The sequence below is a fragment of the Macaca mulatta genome, chromosome 18, assembly GCF_049350105.2.
Source record: "Macaca mulatta isolate MMU2019108-1 chromosome 18, T2T-MMU8v2.0, whole genome shotgun sequence".
NCBI classification, from domain to species: domain Eukaryota; kingdom Metazoa; phylum Chordata; class Mammalia; order Primates; family Cercopithecidae; genus Macaca; species Macaca mulatta.
Genome location: NC_133423.1, coordinates 61,488,628 through 61,505,169, shown reverse-complemented (window position 1 = coordinate 61,505,169; position 16,542 = coordinate 61,488,628). Strand labels below are relative to the sequence as shown.

General features: G+C 37.4%; 1 protein-coding gene and 1 non-coding gene across 3 annotated transcripts in view; one reads left to right on the top strand and one right to left on the bottom strand.

Moving 5' to 3' along the window:
* Window positions 1-3,229: 3,229 nt before the first annotated feature.
* Window positions 3,230-3,339, top strand: LOC114673875 (U6 spliceosomal RNA). Its single transcript, XR_003724729.2, has one exon. It is a non-coding gene; the product is annotated as a U6 spliceosomal RNA (small nuclear RNA).
* Window positions 3,340-9,308: 5,969 nt separating this feature from the next.
* DSC3 (desmocollin 3) overlaps window positions 9,309-16,542 on the bottom strand; it is a 53,458-nt gene continuing 46,224 nt past the window's right edge. The window contains exons 15-17 of one of the 2 annotated variants that reach the window (XM_015121770.3): window positions 15,924-16,181; window positions 13,574-13,616; window positions 9,309-13,491 (exon numbers count right to left, since the gene is read on the bottom strand). In XM_015121770.3, the coding sequence (XP_014977256.2) occupies window positions 13,590-13,616; window positions 15,924-16,181 (285 nt within the window). In that variant the 3' untranslated portion in view covers window positions 9,309-13,491; window positions 13,574-13,589. The remainder of the gene's footprint in view (window positions 13,492-13,573; window positions 13,617-15,923; window positions 16,182-16,542) is intronic. The other variant, XM_015121769.3, reaches the window with a different exon arrangement.

Below are 16,542 nucleotides of genomic sequence, written 5' to 3'. Positions count from 1 at the left end.
GATCTTAACCAACTTTGAATGAGCTCTGAAAACAAAGGTTTATAGCAACCAAGCAAACACCAAATCAATAAGGTATCTCCAAAACAGTGGGAGACCTTTTGTGGTGTTTTTACTTTCTCCACTCTGTCCCTGGCCCAGTGGTAATCTTGGTCATGGAAAAAGCAACTCAGTTTCTAGTTCCTCTCATCCTCAAATTGAAGGGAGCAGAACATACCTTATTTGCAAATTACTGGGCATATCTGTTCTAACCTTTTGGAGGTTATTTGAAGAACTGATGCACTAGTCTCTCTCATAATTTGGAATACAGGCAAAGAACGAGATCCTCGTAAAAGCTGTAAGGAACTACAAACCCACACATGCCTGGGATAAGAGATCACGCATAATAGACCATCTAAGGCCCAGAGGAGAAGCTGGGGTAAGACTCTGGGAAATTACGACATTGAAAAGCAACTGTTTACATACATAGGGGATTTTAGAGAATCACAAGTGCATGTCCAGCCAAGATTCACACTCAGAAATGTCCTGAGAAGACCTTAAGCTTTCACCTCAAGGTGAGGCCTAGGCTCAGGGCGAGCCTAGCTAACCGATGAAAGGCTGACCCTGCGTGAAGTCAGTTTGTGTAGACCGGGAGAGGTAGTTGTTCTTTCTTTTCAGTCCTGTGTGTGTGTCTCTCTCTGTGTGTGTGTGTGTGTGTGTGTGTGTGTGTGTGTGTGTGGCAGGGTGACGTTTTTGTTTATTTGTCTATTTCGACTCCTGGCATTCAAGGAAATCTCTTTCAAAGCACTTGCTGAACATGAGCTAAAGGAACAGAGGCTTCAATGAGTCCATATAGAAGAATAATTGCTGCATAGTTTAAAAATGTCTCAAAACAGATGGATTACTGAAGCTTTTAACAATTAAAAAATAGAAAGTCTTGAAGAATGAGGAAAATCTGATTTTCAGAGTTACTACATTATAATAACGAAATGCCCGATTTGCAATGACAGCAAAATAATCACAAGGTAAATAAGGAACAGGAAAACATGACTCATTCAAAGGAACAAAATAAATTGACGTAAACTGGCTGGGAGGAAGCCTAGACAGCACATTTACCAGACAAAAAAATTTAAAACAACTGTCTTAAATGTGCCCAAAGAGCTAAAGGAAAATTACAAATCTGTTTTAAAACATGGAAGTGAAAAAGGGAAATAGGAGGAAAATAAAACATACATTCCAATTCCCTTATCTATAGTAGCTGAGACTCAAAATATTTAATATATCGTGTAAAGAGGACAATTCAAGTAACAGAAGTCTCAGCATATTTAAAAGTACAGAGGTAAACACTATGAAAGACAATACTATCGACTAAAATTGTGTAGTGAAGAGATGTAAAAAACAAGAGAGAGAGAAGAGGTAATAGGCTAATTTTACCACCACCTGACAACATTACTTGAATATCTACAAGTGAAAAAAGCATTAGAGTAAGTTTTGCCATCAGAAAGTGTGATCTTCCAAATTCATTCTTCTTTTTCATTTGGTTTGGCTGTTGTTAAGTCCCTTGAGTTTCCTTATCAATTTTAGTATCAGTTTGTCAAATTCTACAAAGAAACCAGCTAAGATTCTGATAGGAATTGTGTTGAATCTGAAATCAATCTAGGGTTTATTGCCATTTTAACAATATTATGTATTTTTCAAAAAGTCGCCTAGATCAGTCTCTATCCTGAAATCTTAACCTCATCAACTTTACAGAAGTTTTAACAGAATTAAAAAAAAAATAGGCCGTAATCCCAAACTGGGATTTTTCGTCTAGTGTTGACAAGCTATGGAAAATAAATAAATCTTATCATGGAAATTATCTCAAGTACATTTATTTATTTATGTATGTATGTATGTATTTATTTATTTATTTATTTATTTTGAGATGGATCCTTGCTGTTACCCAGGCTGGAGTGCAATGGCGCGATCTTGGCTCACTGCAACCTACACCTCCCAGGTTCAAGCCATTCTCCTGGCTCAGCCTCCCAGGTAGCTGGGACTACAGGCATGCGCCATCACGCCGGCTAATGTTTTTGTATTTTTAGTAGAGATGGGGTTTCACCACGCTGGACAGGCTGATCTCGAACTCCTGACCTCAACTGATCCATCCACCTCTGCCTCCCAAAGTGCTGTGATTACAGACGTGAGCCACTGCGCCTGGCCAATTCGTGTAAAAGCAGCAGGAAGAAAGCACTTACAAATATCTACCTACCACACCTAAATTGCACTGAGCTTTTATGGTGTGTAAAATAAAGCATCTGGTTTTAAATAAAGAAGGGAAAAGTAAAGAAAATAAAACAGTGTATTAACTATGAATTAAGGTACAGCTGAAGTAATTAATAATAAATGGATCAATAATTACCATATCATACATTAGTCATGTTTGACTCCTTCCAAAAACTATCTAAAATATGTTACTTAGACACATACATAAACTCAGGGGTAGAATTAACTCCCTAGTAAAACAATTTGACAAGTGACCTTACGTCTATTTATAGAGAATGTCAGTAGACACAATTGATATGATTTTTATTATAAAAGTTACACAAATTTCCAAATTTAATCACCTTGAAAACTTTGTTTTAATCTGCTTAATCATAAGGAAGATTGATCCATATATTTGTTTCACAGGCTCCTCGGAGCCTAAATATTTACATCTTTTGCCTTTCTTACCACCGTGTAAATTGTAGAACTGTTGGTGCAAAGATCAAAAGGAAACCTAGACTGAGGGACCAAAAGATGGCATAAAGTTTGGAAGGCTATGTGGGCTCTGTGTGAAGGGGATGTTTTCCAAGCATTGTAACAAGAGTGGATTGACTTGAGGTGGAGTCAAAACATTCACAGGTAATGTAAGCTGGCTGGAGGGAAGACATCAGATCTGAAATCAGATCAGGTTCCTTGCTGTGAAGATATGTTAGAAGGCAAGTTAGAGTTCCATTGTTAGAACAAGATGCCAAATGTTGATCCTGGCAGCTTAGGTTCTCAAGAACACTTGCTGGTTCAGGTCTTTTTATATATTCCCTGTGATATTCCAGAGTCACTCACATAGGGCCTCCACTGTGACATGCAAATAAGGCATCTGGCAGGTGGCAAAGCCGGGATGCAAACTCAGTTCTAACTGTGGGTTAGAACAATGAAGCAGAAAAAATAACACAAAAGAAGGAGGAAGGAGAAGGTGGAGGGAGGCGGATGGTGGGGGAAGAAAATAAAAAGAGTGTTGGCTTCTGCAACACGTGTACTAAAATTTTACATCAATGACACAGAGATTAGCATGACCCCTGCACAGGGATAACATGCAAACTTTGTGAAACATTTCATATAAATTGAAGAATGGGATGGGCATGGTGGCTCACGCCTGTAATCCCAATAACAGACTGGAGTTTGAGACCAGCCTGGTCAACACGATGAAATCTTGTCTCTACTAAAAATACAAATACGAAAATTACCCAGGTGTGGTGTGTGCCTGTAATCCCACCTGCTTGGGAGGCTGAGGCAGGAGAATCACGTGAACTTGGGAGATGGAGGTTACAGTGAGCCGAGATCACACCGCTTCACTCCAGATTGGGCGACAGAATGAGACTCCATCTCAAAAAAAATAAATAAATAAAAGAATGTTTTAAAAAGCAGAGAAGGCAAAGAAAGAAGATGAAAAGGAAGAGAAGGGAAAAAACAAGAAAACATGTGTACTAACATTTAACCTATGGTGCAGAAACTATGAGAGCTCATGTCTCTCCTCTGCTCAAAACCATCCAATAGATCTTACTTGAAGTGAGATCCCATATCATTATTACTTTTTAAATTTTATTTGTTTGTCTGTTTTGAGACAAGATCTCACTCTGTCACCCAGGCTGGAGTGCAGTAACACAATCATAGCTCACTGCAGCCTCCAACTACTGGGCTCAAGTGATCCTCCTGCCTCAGCCTCCGAAGTAAATGGGCCTACAGGCATGTGCCACCACACTAGCTAATGTATTCAATTTTTTGTAGAGATGAGGTCTCACTATGTTGCCCAGACTGGTCTTGAACTCCTGATCTCAGGCAATCCTCTCATCTCAGCCTTCCAAAGCACTAGGATTATTCGTGAGCCACCATGCCTGGCCTCCCATCTGCTATCATAGTCAATGACCCTACAGACCCTGGCTTCCCACTGTTGCCTTCTTGTCATCTCCTCTCACTCTTCCTCGCTCTCAATCAAGTTCAGTTGCATCCACTTTATTGAACATATCAAGCAAAATAGCACCTCAGGGCCCTTGAGTTAGCTGTTTCCTTTCCCCAGAAATTCTCTGCCCATTTTTACCCCATGCCCACATGGCTTGCTCCCTCACGTCCTTTCACTTCCTTCAGGTCTCTACTCAAATGCCACCTTTTCATAAGGGCATCCTTCAACCATTCTTAATAAAATAAAAACCTGCCATTGTTCTCTATGCCCCTCACTCTGCTTTATTTTTCTTCATATTATTTATTGCTACACGATGTATTATACATGTATTTGTATATTTGTTTATTACCTGTCTCTCCTTTGTTTCTGGGATGCATTCGACAAGAGAACACAGATTTTGACCATTTTATTCACTGCTACATCTTTAGCCTCTAGAACTGCGTGTGCTTGGCATGTGATAGTTCACCAAGAAATATTTGTCAAAAGTCGAATGCCTGAATAACTGAGCAATTGAACGAAGAGCCCTGTTTTAGACAACCAACTGAAACGCAGAGAAACTGAGTCGCTTACCCAGGTCACTTGGAAAGTTAAACATTTTTCTCATGATGAGCCAAACAGCTATTGTATCTGTTTAGAACATAACTTGCACTCAAACTTGGTTTATATTTTGTGTGTGTGTATGTGTGTGTGTGCATGTGTGTGCATGTGTGCATGTGTCTGTGTGTGTGCATGTGTGCATGAGTCTGCATGTGTGTGCCCGTGTGTGTGCATGTGTGTGCGTGTGCATGTGTGTGCGTCTGTGTGTGTGTGCATGTCTGTGCGCATGTGTGCGTGTGTGCACCTGTATGTGTGCATCTGTGGGCGTGTGTCTGTGTGTGTGTGCATGTGTGTGCACATGTATGCATGTGTCTCTGTGTGTGCGTGTGTGTGAGTGTGTGTGTGTGCATGTGTGTTTATGTGTTGTTCTTCTCTTTGGATCATTGTTCTTTTGTTGCCTTGTCCTCATCTATCAAGACAATAATCTGATTCTGTTGTTAATATGTTTGGTATGCATGTGGATGTATAGACTGGAGATAGGAAATTACTCCCGATCACTGACATAATTTGTTTAATTGAATTACCAGGAAAATCTGGTGAGAAAGATTGGTTAGATTCAAAAATCACAACTTTTTGAAGTACTAGTATAAAATAGCATTTAAAAAAATGTGACAAGTCCTCCATCTGAAGATCTCAAGAGCAGAAATCCTTCACTCTGATTTCCAATTAGTTGAAGGGGCATATAATCCTTGAAATTCAGACACAATCTGTGGATAGAAGAATGAGGAGAATCCTAATTTTAACCTAATAAAATTGTATTTTTATTTCACTCTTGCCACCTGCCTAAATGGGGAGGATGTCAAGATAAAGACAAAAGTTATGAAAAAATAATGGCATATTTTCTACATCGGAATTTGTGATTGATGATGTGATTTGTAGTCTAAGTTAATACATAAATACAATCTAATTCCTTCTAAATTATATGTGATCTTTCTGGATCAAGAGCATGAGGTGACTTGCTTTCTTTTGAAGAGTACAGGTTACACTGAGAAAGGGATTCATGTGACACTACTCTGAGACATGGCTTTGTGGATCAGAGATATCCCACTTCACTAAGGTAGAACCACAGAATAAAAATGTGACTAAACCAATATGATTCTAAGAAAATTCATGTCACTTCTTTCTTCTCTACTTTTGTTTTCTCTTTCTATGCCTTATATGCTTAAGACCTTTTTTTATCTTTCCCCAAATAAACTTATATAATATGTATCTGCTTTAAGGTGTCTGTGATGATTCACATTAAGAAAAAAAAAACTGAGAGCTCTCAACATATTAGAAATTTCTGTGAAAGTCTTCTTTAGCTTGGAACACATCACATTATGTCACAGAAACTTGAAAAGTCTATGAGCCATAATTTTAATGTCACAACACAATTCTATAACGGGTAATGCAATTTATATAGAATCAGATTACATATGTACAGGGAGTGAATCTATTAAGGTTAAAACTAAAATCTATCTTTTAATAAAATAAATTATACATTTGTATTGCACAACACACATTTACCTTAAGGTATCTGGAAAATAAAACAACAAAATCAATATAAATTACATGAGAATTCAGTAGCAGAATACTCAGATTCCTTGTGGAATCATATTGCATCTATTAGTTTGAACCAATAAAAAACACTGGTTTACAGCGTTCACAGTGCGCATGCTCCTCCCACTATGGTTGCATTGTGCATGGGAGGCAGAGGCATATTCTCGAACGGGTAAGTTGCAGCTGTAGCTTTCTTCAAATTGGTTTCTGAAGACTCTTTTCTCTTTGAAGTCATCTTTAGTAACAACAGTCCTGGCACTGTCAATGTGTCTGTCCAGCCCCATGTGTCTATTCCTGTTTGTTCATGGGCATGGGAGAGGTCTGAGTCACTGAAGGGTGTGTTCCCCACTTTCTTGTAGAAACTTGAAAAGGAGCCATGCACACTGGTGCCCAGAGGCAAAGGCAGAACAACAAGGCCCTGCCACCTGGAGGACTCACGTGGAACTTACATAACCCACCCCCGTCCAAAAATAAAAAAAAACAACAACAAAAAGTGCAAACCAGTTTATCGCGAAAGGAAATGTTTCTGCCTCTCTGTCATTAATTTCCAGTTGTTCTCTTGTTTGACTAGTGGGTAAGAATCTCAGTTCACTTCTCCTACGTTCCAGAAATTTAGCTTCCTTTATTTTTCTATTGGTCGATTTCTATTTAGAGTCCTAATTGAATCAAAGTAGTGGAGATAAATCTCAGTCTTTTGGGATTTTATTTTCACCCCGATGTTTCTGAGACTGAGTGTAAATTTTGCCTACTCTTATGGGGTAATAAGAGTTCTGGGTAAGGACGGCACCTGGTGTTTGGTCATAAACTTACACAGGTGATCACTGAGGCAGCACTTACTCTGGTCAGGGTCACCTGGGAGCTTCAGACCAGGAATTTCCACGTTAATTTTATGGTTTACTTACATAGTAGCTAACAAGCACTGAGAGGCATAGTTGCTTAAATGGGATGGGAGCTGGGCAATAAGAACAAATCAAACACCAGAAAAGGAAAAAAAAAAGTGTTACAGGATATTTGTGTGTATTACAATCTCATGCTTTTCAGGAGAAAACTAATTTCTTCCCCATCTTCCCAGGTCTACCCCATTGCCCATACTAAATCCTGTGGTCTCTCTGTTCTCTGGAAGGTAAAATGTTGGGCAGCCAACAGACAGGGACAGAAGCTGCTGGGGCGGGGGGTAGTGGGGGGCTCTTGAGATTCAGTAAAGCACAGTCTGGGAGAAAGATCATCTTATATAGAGGCAAATGTGATCATTTCTAAGTAGATTTGATGCTGCTACTTTTTTGGTGAATTTATTTTAGAGCAGAGGCTAGTATTTTAGTGCAAGCCACTCTCAGTCATGAATGTAAAAAGTCTAGGCAAGAACTCCCTAAAGATGTTCAGTGGTGTTACACAGAACGCGTTCTGGCACAGGAATGTAGCATGTTATTTTCAGCAGACATTAACCTCCAGAATGGATTCTATTTTAGACAGCATGCTGACTAACGTATAGAGCACGTTGACAGAAAGATGGATCCATTTAGATAGTTCAGATGTGAACAACAGCAGATTTTCAACTCAAGTTTCAACTTTTTAGAAGGTTTTACCCTTTTGAGTACAGATATCATAATTAGAATTATGCCTGGATTTATAAATTTTTATCCATAAGGTATTTTAAGCTTAAATAAAATTAAACAATTTTAATTTTTCCAAAGCAAAGTTAAACTAATTTTTTAAATTATTTCATTAATATTATTTGAATAGGAATTATTTTCTGCTTATATTTTACAATAAAAACTGAATCATTTGATTGATTGGCCCCTTATATAAAATTAAACCATTTATAGTATTTGCATTGTCAGGTTTCTTTGTGATCATTTATGCTAACCAATTTTTATAGCTGAAAAATTTTTGCCAAGAAGATATGATACTTGTACAAATAACAAGTATTTGTACATGCTGTTATACTTATTGTCAGATCAATTTTTGCTTTACCTCATTTGACGTTCCTTTTAAAAATACGCATTTTGAATTTGAGAGATGACTGATAATCATATTTGTTCCTAAGAAAAGCCTGAACAAGTCCTTTAAGATATTCTAGGATTTCATTCCCAAGTAAAGAGATGCATGAAACGTCCTCATTTCAGTGAAAGAAGCCAGACACACAAAGCCACATATGTATGATTTCATTTATATGAATGTCCAGAATAGGCAAATCCATAGAGACAGAAAAGATGTTAGTGATTGCCAGGGAATAATACAGGGAGGGGAAGAGGGGAATGACGGCTTAAAAGGTTTCCTCTTTGGGTGATGAAAATGTTCCAAAACTAGATAGTGGTAACAGTCGCACAACATTTCAAATGTACTAAAGTCACCGAATTATACACTTTAAAATGGTGAAAATGATGAATTTTAACCACTCATAACCATGTTTTATTAATTTTACCACTTTTTTTAAGTAAAGGGAAAAGAAGGTTCTGAGATTCAAACCTTTGCAATCAAAATAATCTGTCAAATAGAGAAGCTGTAAACATATTCTGAATACTATTTAATTTTTCTGTCCAATTAGAAACTGAGCCTAATTCTAAATAGTATAAGAGCCAAGAGAAACTGTCTAGGCTGGTATTAACCTTTTTCTTAAATTTAAGAAACATGTATCCTGGAACTTAAAATAAAATAAGTGTTACCAGTGTTCATTGTGAAAAAATCAATACAGAAAGAATAAATTATCAATTCCATTGTCTGGAAATCATGTTTTGGGATTATATATATATACACACACACACACACACACACACACACATATGTGTATATTTGTGTGTGTATACATGTATGTATATGTATATATATGCACAAACTGTATTTCCCTAAAAAGAGATTAGATATTGTTCGGTAGTATATCCAACTACATAATTTTACCAACTACTCACACTTGTAATTATTTTACTATGTGCAGGCAGGGTTCTATGTACTTTAAGTATATTAACTAATTTAATCATCCAATGACCCCATGAGGCTGGCATTGTTCATTGATTTTAATGAGAAAGCTAAGAGAAGAAATAAGTAGCCTTTCAAAGGTCACACAGAAAGTAAGTGACAGATCCAGGATTCATATCCAAGCATTCTGGCTCTAGCATCCATGCTTCTCAACCATTATGACCCAACATTCAACCAAATCAATACTGAGGGACATGTGAAATTTATCCAATATTTTGCTATTACAAACAAAAATCCAATGAACATTCTTGAAGCCATACACAAAAATAATGGTTACAATAGAAGTTACTGGAATTGAAATTTTGGTTCAACCTATATTAAATTTTAAGGCTTTTGATATAACTAATACATTTTTGAAATGATCAGTCTTATGCTTGTGGGGGAGCACACTCCTGCATTGGGAAAAGATTCACTGTGAAGCACAGAGCACCTTTATGGTTGGATCATCTTGTGATTAAAGTTCAGGCATTATCTATCCTGTAAGTGGCAGAATCAAGACTGCAATATTGACTGCTTTTCTTTTTAACTCATGTTTTCCATTGACTACACTGCTCCTCAAAGTAAAACCCCTGTGTCAGTGTACTATTCATGGAATACTCTGCAATTGTAACCACCTTCTAATACTTTTAATACCCAATCAAAATTTATTATACATATGTATACATAGATACTCATATGTAGAGTTGTGCTTCAAAATAGTGATCTCTTCCCAACATTACAATATATATTAATGATGCCGACAATTTGATAATGACCCATTGTGCAAAATATTCCCCATTAGTATAACAAAGACATAATTGAGTATTTCTATTTCCATGCCAGCCATAAGCACAATTTTGCAATGTGATCATCTTAGAATTATTTAATCTCTAAATACAGCAAAAACAAGAAACCAAGTTAATGTTGTTTTATTACTTCCCCCCATATCTGTAAATATTACTTTCCACATCCAATTTCTGCTTATTTTAAGCAGCCACGTTTCTTTAAAAGCAAAGGAACTTCTTTTAACAGCAATATTAAAGCTCTGTTTAAAACGTTGCAAAACAAACCCCACTGCATTTTATACAGCTGCTTCCTTATAAAAATAAGAAAAAACCAATCTGTACATTTACATAAAAATTCCAAATCATTCACTGGGGGAGAAATGAAAGCTTTAAAAATATATTTTCTTGCACACTGACATACCATAAATTTCACCTTACACATATAAGGAAATAATAATACTACATATGGGAAAGTCAAATAAAACATAGAAATGAATCCCTGAAATTAAATTTTCATTTGAGATAAAAGAATTGCAAATTAGGGCATACATGCAGACCAGGTGGTTTTCGGCATGTTCAAAGAACAAAGACAAGGTTAGAGGTTTTATAAACAGGGAAGTGATACTAGTTGCTCTTTGAGAAAGTTTGTCGGCCCTAGTAAGGTCTTGGGGAGGTGGCACGTTTTGATTGGCGAGTGAGGGAGTGCGCGAACCACAGTGGGTGTTTCAGTAGCCATTAGATAAAACTGGCTTCTGGTTACAGTAGACAATTTCATCAACGAGGCTTGCAGAGAACTCCATTCTCAGAGCAATATTTTGTGCCCTGAGTTTTCTCCCCCTGGCTTCTCTACTGTCTTTTGGTTGAGTATTTCAAGATTGATCCAATTCACATGATCAACTTTCACACATGTTCAAAATGATTACATTAAAATAAGAAAACTTTAAACGGAAAATAAAGCCAAGCGCGGCGGCTCACGCCTGTAATCCCCGCACTTTGGGAGGCCGAGGTGGGCGGATCACGAGCTCAGGAGATCGAGACCATCCTGGCTAACACGGTGAAACCCCGTCTCTACTAAAAATACAAAAAATTAGCCAGGTGTGGTGGCGGGCGCCTGTAGTCCCAGCTACTCGGGAGGCTGATGCAGGAGAATGGCGTGAACCGGCAAGCGGAGTTTGCAGTGAGCCGAGATCGCGCCACTGCACTCCAGCCTGGGCGACAGAGCGAGACTCTGTCTCAAAAAAAAGGAAAATAAAAAGTATAAATCTAAAACACATATATTTCAGGGTCAAATTAGAAAACAAAAAATGTAGGAATAAATCAGAATTTTAGATACCCATTTAATTCATAGACCTTCTTAGTGCCCAGAGGGAGGGCTACAGAAGGAATACAGCAATTCCCATGAATGCCTTGTTTGTTCTGCACAACCAGTTCAGGCTCATCCTGCAAATGCCTTCAGACTCATCATTCAGTCAGCTCTGTCTCCTTGATTTCTCACTCCAAATAAGGTTAGCCATAGAGAAGAGGTTGGCTGATCCCTCAGCAGACTCAAATGGCAGTTGCCATTGGCCTGGGAAAGGAAAAGGCAGTGCCAAGCCTAGGAAAAAGTATGAAGTAGATGATGTTGCCTTTACTCTCACCCATAGTCCTTGTGTCCTCTCCTTGCCCTAGAAGGCCTGCATCTTCATGTTGCCCTCTGACTTCCAAATGCCTTACTTAGGCTGCTTTCTCCTAAAGTTCCCTCTGTTCTAAAATGACAACTTGATCTTTTTCTTTTATACATTCAAAGTTTCTATTTCTTCTATTATTTTAAAATTTCTCTGGAGAAAGCAAACTGATTAAAAATTAATTCGCACTGAAGGATGGTGGAAAACCTGGAGTATTTGTCACTTAAGGGAATCTCTGCTGGAGGTGTTGCTGACAATGTTAGCAGAAAGCTGAAAGAAGGGGGCCCACGAGGCCTAGCTCTCCTTGATTCACGCCAATACCACTCAGAAGAAGGGTGGTAAGGAGAAAAATGAAATTTTGTAGCTCTCAGGCCCTGATCAGGTGTCAAGTTTGTGGGGCTTAGGCCTAAGGACACTCAATCTCCCCAGGGTGCTTTCAGTGAGATCCGCCCCTCAGCTGCCTCTAGCCTCTATACTCTGGGAGGACATGGTTATTTGGTTCTAAATTAAAAAGATGTTGGTCAATATAAGAGAGAACAGAAACAGCAATAGAGGATTTAACTTCAGTAAAGGTAAGTTTTAAAATGTTTTTGTTATTAGCTCCCCAAAAAAACACCTCATCTCTGGACCCTTGCTACCAAAAATCAGGGAACCCTAGCTACAGCGAGTATTCCCAAGTTTGCTACTCACTTGTGGATACAGAAATCTTGAAACAGACTGCAAAGCAAACCTACTGTTCCATCAGGTTCCCTCTTTCCTTTCCACAGAAACCAGAAAAGTTTAATTTGTTTACAATTTTAAACAAATTACACAAATTGGACAGGAACTATTTCCTGACAGACTCAGTTATAATGCAGCATTTAAGAGCTAGGCCTAGGAAGCTCTCTCTTTTTTCTATTGCAGGACAAACTATACCCCAGCCTCATTTCAAGTTTTTACAATTTTCCTCTTTGTTTTCATTTCATTTTAAATGTTGCATTGGTTAATAATAATATATGTACACACATTTTTTTCCAACTATATTCCTATGGAAAATTGCTACTTCATGGGGCGCTTCAACAAATTTTGCCTCCAAAGTCAAATGAATTTGGTAGTGCGGTAGAGGTGAGTCCCTATTCTTTATGAGCTGCAACGTTTTTAAGTTAATTCAGTCTTCAGTGTTTCTTTTCCAAATTTTTCTTCACATAGTAATACTCAATATTTCTTGTTTATTTTTTAAACTATCACTCTAAGTGAATATATAATAATGTGATATTAGCATAACTTAGCTATTGTTGGACTAATATTTATCTAACATATTTATTACTAAAATATCTGTTTAAAAAAAAAAAAGAGCAGATGCTTTAGAGACCTTAATTTCAATGCTGCAGCTTGAGATTTACTAGTTGTCTGTTTTAACATTTTTCACTTTTTGGAAAAGATAAGCAACAACATGCTTAAAAAATATAAATTGGTGAGTAGCATAATTCAAAATTGAGAAAAAAAAGTCATCATCTACATACATGTTGAAATTGAACTTTACAATATTATTTTTGGAAACCTCCAGAATGTCTGGCAAAGACCTAATTGTAGCACTGTGACATTATCTCTTTGTGCATGCTTCTGCTAATGTAATAAATTTGGGTTCCAAATTATTTAAAAAGTCAAGGCCGTCTTCTTCCTGTTTTTCACTGCAGCAACCCACAGAACCAGCTGGAGATCCTCTTCCCTCGTAGTTATAAGTAAGGACATAATCTTGGGATGGCATGTGGTCTTCATTCCGATTACATCGATGCAATTTCTGTAAAATTTTTTAAAAAAATGAATTGTATTATAGTTTTAAACAACTTAAATATATGAACATAAAATTTATTTTTATTTACCTTTTATGTTTAATTTTTAACCAGTGTGTCCTCTAATGGATTCCTACACACAAAAAATGCACATGATTGGTCTATATTACAACCATACCATAAAGTCAGTATAGTTTACATTTCTAATAATCCATATAAGTAAAAAATTATGTATACAAGTGTTAAATTTAAGTACATTCAAGTTATCATTAAACGCTTATCCCTAAATTTTATACACAGAGGTCAGGTTAGTCCAAAAAATAGAGACAATAGTCATACTGGTTGGGAGTTTGAGATTGGATGTCAAACAGTCTTGGTTGTGAGTCAAAGCTCTGGCTTTACCAACTAGCTGTATGATTTTGGACAAGTCACCAAATATCCTTTAGTCTCAGTGACCACCTAACGAGATTATTTTAGAAATTAATGACAAAATAATAATGCATAATACACATATTATGCCCAGCACATATTAAATGTAAAATACATTTTAACTAGAATCACTATTATATGCAGTCATAAAGTAGGTAGGATTTACCAATTTAACTTCAGAATCAAGTTTCCAAGATACCCAAAACATGGCAAAATATATATATGCACCAAAAAGTTCAATGAAATTAAAAAGAATGAACATAACCCATATTGCAAAAACGGGGCTTCTGTAATAAAGAAGCCAGGCATTCAGCCACATCTACCCTGTCTGCCACTGGCCTGTCTGCCAACTCATCAACTGCCATGTCTCCTCCTTTTCCTCACCTGGGTGCCCACTCCTTGCCTATGTGGAGCTCATTGGCATGACTTACGTTCTTTCTTCATGACGTTGTTAGCCTTACCTCCCATTACCTGGTGTGCAATTGAGGAACCCTCCTAAGACTATGTCTTAAGCTTCACTCCATCTCAACCTGATCTTACATGAATACTGACTGTCTAGAAGTAGAAAAAGAATTAACACTTGAATTTGACCCTCCAAAATGCTATGGATACATAACCTACAGCCCTATACCAGAGTATCACCCATTTGCATTCCATCCAAGGATGAAAGGTCCACTGTTTGTCCTGCAATGGCACTGGTATCCTCTGATAAAAGAGGTAAAAATTTAGTTCAGAAGAGTGTCTAATCCAGTGGCTTTCTATCTAGCTGCACATTTGAATCATCTCAGAAATGTAAAACAAAAACAAAACAAACAAGAAAACCCAAATTCATTAAATAGGAATCTTTTAGAGTAGAATACAGACATCAGTATATTTTAAAAGCTTTGTAGTGGATTTTGCCAGACCCAGTGGCTCATGCCTATAATCCCAGCACTTTGGGAGGCCAAGGTGGATGGATCACTTGAGACTGGGAATTGGAGACCAACCTGGGCAGCATGGCAAAACCCCCTCTCCACAAAACATGCAAAATTTAGCCAGGTGTGGTGGTCTACACCTATAGTCCAAGCTACTCAAGGGGCTTACATAGGAGGATCACCTGAGCCCAGGAAGTCAAGGCTGCAGTGGGCGGAGATTGCACCACTGAACTCCAGCCTCAGCGACAGATCAAGACCCTGTCTTTTTTTTAAAAAAAAAAAAAGAAAGAAAGAAAAGAAAGAAAAAAGCTTCCACTTCATAGGGGATTTTGGTATGAACAGAAAATTCCTTATTTTAATTCCTTCTTTCTTTCACATTCTTGTTTTCCTTAAAATAAAAGCACTTTACATTTGCATGGTGCTTTGTATATTTAAAACATGCCCTGCAATGGTGATGATAGTTAATAATAGTATATTGTATATTTCAAAATTGCAAAGAAAGTACACTTCAAATGTTCTCACCACAAAAAAATAGGTATTTGAGGTGATGTGTATGTTAAGTGTGATTTAGTCATTCTACATTGCAGACATAAATCATAATATCACTTTGTGCCCCATAAACACATTCAGTTATATTTTGTCAATTTGCAATAAAATAAAAAATATATAAATCTTGCTATTTAATCTTTATGCTAAAACTGCATTCAAATGTTTGTGTTTTCACAGAGAAATACAGATTTCATTTGAAAAGTTTGTCATTGTGAGGAAGTAGAATTGCTTTCACATTCTTCTATGTCAAAAGGGTTCATGAGGTAAATACACAACTAAAAGTGAGATGTTAGTGAAGAATACTAAAAACCTCCAATATTTATGGGATTCTATAAATTAAGTGAAATATGACAAGTGAAATAAAATCTCTTTTAAATTAAATAATGTAACAAAATCAAAGAGCACAGGAAAATGAACAGAGCAAGCAAGAGAGGGCCCACAGAAAAATACGGAAAAGCAGTTTCTGAAAATATATGTTAATTTGAATTTTCTACTTTTCTCCATTCAGAAGTTTAAATTTTAGAGTCAAAACACCTAAGGAAACTCACTTCACCGAGACGGGGCTGAGTAAAACTGTGCCACTCCGAGTAGGTGTATCTGCAGTTGTCCACCTCCGTGTGTCCTCCCCTGCAGGAATCCAGGGTGTGATGGTGCCCAGCCCCCCGGCAGGATTCCAAGGTCTGATGTCCTCCTTTCATCATTTCAATGGTTTCCTGTCCTCCATTTTTCATTCCTGATCCCACGGTGCCACAAAAACCTTGGCTAGAGTTGTTGGCAGTCTGGGTCATAAATCCATTGGCAGAGCACTGAAATAATAAAATAAAATAATTCATGTTGAGAGCAAATGGATTCTAAGTTGTCATGAGAAGGCAAAGGAGAGAGGACATTTATTCAACCTTTTTATTCATTCATTCATTCAACAGACATTCATCAGTTTCTGATTATGCGCCCAGATGCTGTCTTCATTCATTTTGTGCTGCTATAACAGAATACCCGAGACTGGGTAATTTTTAAAGAACAGAGGTTTATTTCTTACAGTTATGAAGTCTGGGAAGTCCAAGATCAAGGAGTTCACATTAAGCGAGGGCCCATCCCATGGCAGAATGTGGAAGGGCAAAAGAGCAAGAGTGAGAGGGAGAGGGAGAGAGAAAGAGGAGCAACAGGGGA